Source organism: Montipora foliosa, chromosome 5 (genome assembly GCF_036669935.1).
Source record: "Montipora foliosa isolate CH-2021 chromosome 5, ASM3666993v2, whole genome shotgun sequence".
Taxonomy (NCBI): Eukaryota; Metazoa; Cnidaria; class Anthozoa; order Scleractinia; family Acroporidae; genus Montipora; species Montipora foliosa.
Genome location: NC_090873.1, coordinates 20,391,378 through 20,396,377, shown reverse-complemented (window position 1 = coordinate 20,396,377; position 5,000 = coordinate 20,391,378). Strand labels below are relative to the sequence as shown.

At 37.3% G+C, this 5,000-nt stretch overlaps 1 protein-coding gene across 2 annotated transcripts in view; it reads left to right on the top strand.

Annotated features, from left to right (window-relative positions):
- The first annotated feature begins 1,713 nt into the window (after positions 1-1,713).
- The window catches only part of LOC138003025 (uncharacterized), a 4,185-nt gene continuing 898 nt past the window's right edge, over positions 1,714-5,000 (top strand). Inside the window, exons 1-4 of one of the 2 annotated variants that reach the window (XM_068848972.1) lie at positions 2,584-2,693; positions 2,782-2,905; positions 3,247-3,296; positions 4,060-4,194. In XM_068848972.1, the coding sequence (XP_068705073.1) occupies positions 2,601-2,693; positions 2,782-2,905; positions 3,247-3,296; positions 4,060-4,164 (372 nt within the window). In that variant the 5' untranslated portion in view covers positions 2,584-2,600 and the 3' untranslated portion in view covers positions 4,165-4,194. Of the gene's footprint in view, positions 1,993-2,583; positions 2,694-2,781; positions 2,906-3,246; positions 3,297-4,059; positions 4,195-4,727; positions 4,816-5,000 lie in introns of those variants that run through there. The other variant, XM_068848973.1, reaches the window with a different exon arrangement.

The following is a 5,000-nucleotide window of genomic DNA, read 5'->3' as shown; positions in this document are numbered from 1 at the left end:
CTTTAAGCAGTGCCTTCGCTGGCAGGGTAAATGGATTGTGGTCAATCTACTCTTGGTATTTGTCATCTTTTTGAGTATCCTTTCCCACCAAAATGTTTGCAAAAACACTTTCCCGGAGTCAGGAGCATCAGAAGGATTCAACAACTCCGCATGGAGTCATTTCAAGCCCTTTCTCGTGTGCGGCTCAAGACCCGCCTCTAGGCCGGTAATACGTTCATTTCGGAGATTTAGAACTTTAACTCAAATTCTTCCTTGTTTACTACTCCTGTACGGTGACATTATCAGTCAGCCTGGCCCTCTAAGAGACTCTCGAGATAGTTCTATCAAGTGGCTCGGTATTAACGCGAGAAGTCTCAAAAGTTTACATAGAGTTGAGCGGTCTACAGTGTGTAATATTCAATGTGTACAGGAGTTAGTGTGTTTTGAGGATGTGGACATAGTCATGATTAACGAGACATGGTTGAATACAAATACATACGACCAAGAATTATTTCACTGTGGCTACATAATCTACAGGAAAGATCCAACCAATCGCGGAGGCGGTGGAGTGCTTATGGCACTGAAACAAGATTCATTTAATTCTGTACAAGAATATACGTCTGATGTTGCTAGCATACAAGAACTTGTGCAGAGTTAACTGAATAGAGGGTAATGTAAAGTGCTAGACTTCTATCCCATATGAACCATGAGAGCGTTAGCCCTACTGATGGAAATGGGCCCACACAAGGACAGAGAAACCCACCCTGTTCAGAGTTTTTCTCTGTCCTTGTGTGGGCCCATTTCCATCAGTAGGGCTAACGCTCACATGGTTCATATGCGATAGAAATCTAGCACTTCACATTACCCTCTATTCAGTTAACTCTGCTTAAAATATAAGTGCTACACGGCCAACGTTTGTATAAATGTAACCTTTCCTTGTACAAGAACCTGAGGTTGTCTCAGGTCAGGTGACTACAGCCTGTAACCAGAAGATTTTATTCTCTTCAATTTATTGGCCTGGGGCCTGTTTCTCGAAAGACCCAGTAACTTACCGTGCCCGATAACTTATCGGGCCCATTATCGGGAAACTTTATCAGGCCCGAAGTAGTGTTTCTCAAAGCACCCGTAAACTCACCCGGTAATTACCGGGCCCGTAAAAATGATGGGCTGTTACCAGTCTTCCACGTGTGGCTCGCGCTCGTTCGCAAGAGATGGAGTACGACTTGGCACGACAAGATTGACAAGTTTTCATTTCATTCGATTTCAAGCTGCTGTTGGATTCTATAGGGGTGGACTTTTTCCTTGTTTTTTGAAGGACAGTGCAATACGTTCGAACTTAAACTTTCAGTTTTTCGTTGTGTCAAAGTAGAGCACCCGAGAGAAATCAGTAATTTGTATCGGTCTCCCCAAAAAAAGTCACTAAAATGCTCGGATAATGCTCATTATACAAACGGTTTTTAAAATTAATTTCAACATTTTTAACAGGGTGTTAACTGTTAACACTTACAAAAACATACAAGTGTTGCAAGTAACAACAACGTATACAAGTTCATAAATACAGCCAAAAAAACATAATCCTTGAAATCATCTACGAGGCTAAGAACAGGGAGTAGTTGACTATCCCTAGAAAGTTGAGTTTTAGTCTTCATTTTCTCTAATTTCTTTTTTAGTTTCTCGAAAAAAAAAAAAAAATCCGGGAAAATGCCACTAAAATGCTCAAATAATGCTCAATGCTTTTGCCTCTCTAAAATGCTCGAAAAAAGGATAGCATAATGTACAAAAGCCTAAAACCATGGTCATGTAACAAAGGAAACGTTCATGGAGATGAGGCTACCGTAATGAAATTTGCAAAATGATTTGGGTACCATCACACATTCTGTGAGGTTATTGATAATTTATTGTCAATTTTACATATATAAAATTGAATAGATGTCTGCAGAGAAGAAATCGAGAAGTGCACGGTTCTCTCAGGCCATGAGCGAGGCACTTGTGCAGGCTTATACAAAACACAAAGTAAGCTAAGTCGTATTATATTTTGACATTAATTACATAATTTTCAGTAGTTATAATGGGAAAAAAGTTTTGTAAAAATTCCTGCAGGCTTATGCAAAACACAAAGTAAGCTAAGTCGTATTATATTTTGACATTAATTACATAATTTTCATTAGTTATAATGGGAAAAAAGTTTTGTAAAAATTCATGTTTCCCAGAACTTAGAAATTCCAATGATGAAACAACCTAAGTGCAGAAAGGTGGGCAACAATTTAAACATACTATTATAGCATCAAACATTTTCTTTAAACATACGTATAGTAAAGATATATGGATGTATTGAAAAGTTCTTTATTTAAAATTTTTTTGTCCCTACTATGTCCAACAGGCTAAATTTTCAAATACTGTAACCCTGGAGAAGAAAAAAGAGGCTTGGGCCTCTGTTTTAGACGCTGTAAATGCGGTGAATGCTGGGGAAAAAAAAATGTAGAACAGGTATTTAAGAAGAACCCACTTTCATTGTCTCTTGTTATTCAGCAAATATTATTTTAAAAATTTATTCATATAAGTTAAATATTTTCTAAAAAAATTAAATAAGTTATCATTAGGTGAAAAGGAGATGGGAGGACATGACGGGGACAGTGAAGAAGAAAGAGAGAGAGGCAAGAAACAAGGAATTAAAAAGGTTGAGAGTGACTGGGAACGGCCACTTGGCAGACGAGGTAGGTTAGCTTCTAAATGTGTCTTTGCTAGACTTAATTATTCCCATGTCATAGAGTTATTTAACAAAGACTGAAATTATTTTTAAAGGATGACGACCTAGCAGACCCATGTCTTGAGACCTTAAATCCCGCTGAGAAGGAGATCGCCCACATTTTAGGACCACAAACGTTCACCGGGATTCCTGGTGGCCATGATTCTATGGCAACATTTGGTGAGGATTATATTTGTATCTTGATCTTCTCTGAAAACAATTTGTGTTTAGACCAAAGAAATATGCATATCTTCTTTGAAAGGTCACTGAAGACTTCTTTGAAAGGTCACTGAAGATCCCAAGGACATGGACATTCGGATGTCTAAGTGTGATGCTTCTCTGAAAACAATTTGTGTTTGAAATTCAGCTAGGGGAGTAAGGTGGTCTATAATCAGGGCAGGAAAAAACCAAGGTCTGATTGCCCAGGGCAAGTAAAATTTTGCTCTTGGGAAAACCATTGAGAAAACCATTTGCTTCCCTTGTTTGTTCACTTTATTTTCGTTCTTTTGGTACAAATGAAGGGCAGACAAGCAAAGGAAACAGTGAGGGTAGCATGGAAGCTGATATGCAGGTATACAATTTTATTTTCTATAATTATACAAGTTATTCTCGGATTTTGATTCATCTTTGCTTATGATCTATTACCTTAAGGACTGACGCACCATTGACGTCACTATCAGCTTTTATACAAATAAAGTTTAATTTATTATAATATAAAATAAATATAACTTTTTTACAGGAAGTCAGTCTGGCAGCAGAGAGTATATGCACTGCTGATGTTACAATCAAGGTAATATTTATCTTATTGTATCTGAATAGCACTTGGTGGCCAAATTGTTCACATGAACATACTATGCAAATTTTTGTACTAAAATTAAAAACATTCCAAAACCATTCATTACTCAAGGAAGGGTGAAGGGGCAAAGGAGGAGGATGCTCGTGTAGAAGCAATGACGGTGACATGTATAATTTGAGTATTATTTATGGTCATCAGGGATTAACCAACTGTACTAGATGACAGTGTTGATGATCATTGTAAATGAAGTGATAACAACAGCTACTAATGGAGCTAATATGATTAAACCTTGCAGGAATCTGGAAACACTGTACTACATGCAGAGGTTTCATTAGAAGCCGGTCACCAGCGGTATACCGCTGTCTGTTTGTCAGAAATTTGTCTCTCACCGCCGGCTACTCTGCCTTCATTTTCACTCAAACCCTTGTATAAGATAAGATTGACCGCCGCTTACATCGATTACCTCAGTCATCTACTGCAAAAGTTGTTGAAACCCCTTTACATGTACTAATACAGCTAATTTGATTCAATCTTGTAGGATTCTAAAAACAGTGCACAGGCAGACAATCAGCTAGGTGAGACAAGGAAAAGGCCTGCACCAAAGACACTTGCACAAGCCCAGCTGGAAGTAAGATACTTCTAACCATACAATATTATTTATATTTACAAAATAATTGAATCATCGGGCCGTATTATTATTACGGTCTACAAATTAACAAAAAAAGCCCAAATAAACAAATGGAATTGAAGTGACTTGTTAGACATGCTAGGTAACAAAATAGCAACATATGCACAGTACACAATTTCATATACACTGCAATTAAATTTTATTCAAACTTTTTTCTTGTTAAGTCCATATCCACGAGTGTCTCCAATATAAATATAACTAATACTTTCGTATTTAGTTTATGTACTCAAGGAGTCAATGCTACAGTACGATGTTACAGTACCTAGTTTCTAGCTGCCAGTGTTTCAGTAATTGATGTAGATGGGACTTAACGTAAAGAGATGAGATGAGATGACTTCTACATACATGTAGCTATTAGGATAATATTGTTAGAATAATATCATTTTTACTGGTTGGCTGCTTAGTAGTCCACCAAAAGCAACATGCCCTTAATATCTCCCAGGAGGTAGAGAACAGTTGGATGTTATGCAGTATAATTCATTAATTCTAGGGAAGACAATGACCATTTTTTCCTTTAGTATTTTGAAACAGTCACCATGTATTACAAACTGAAGATGAGGAAGGTTCAATTGGAAATTGACCTCCTTAAAGATCAGAAGAGGCAAGGTGTGTTTTCTGTGTGCTGAAATATTCATTTAAAAGAAAAAACACTGACATCTAAGGCAGCCCTCTCAAAACCAATTCTAGCTTGGGAAAGTAGACTTCTACTCCAATACTGGAATTCTGAGATGTTAATTGGACATGTGACTTTGATCAACGTTGAATACTGTTGGGCCAGATAAAGTACTTGT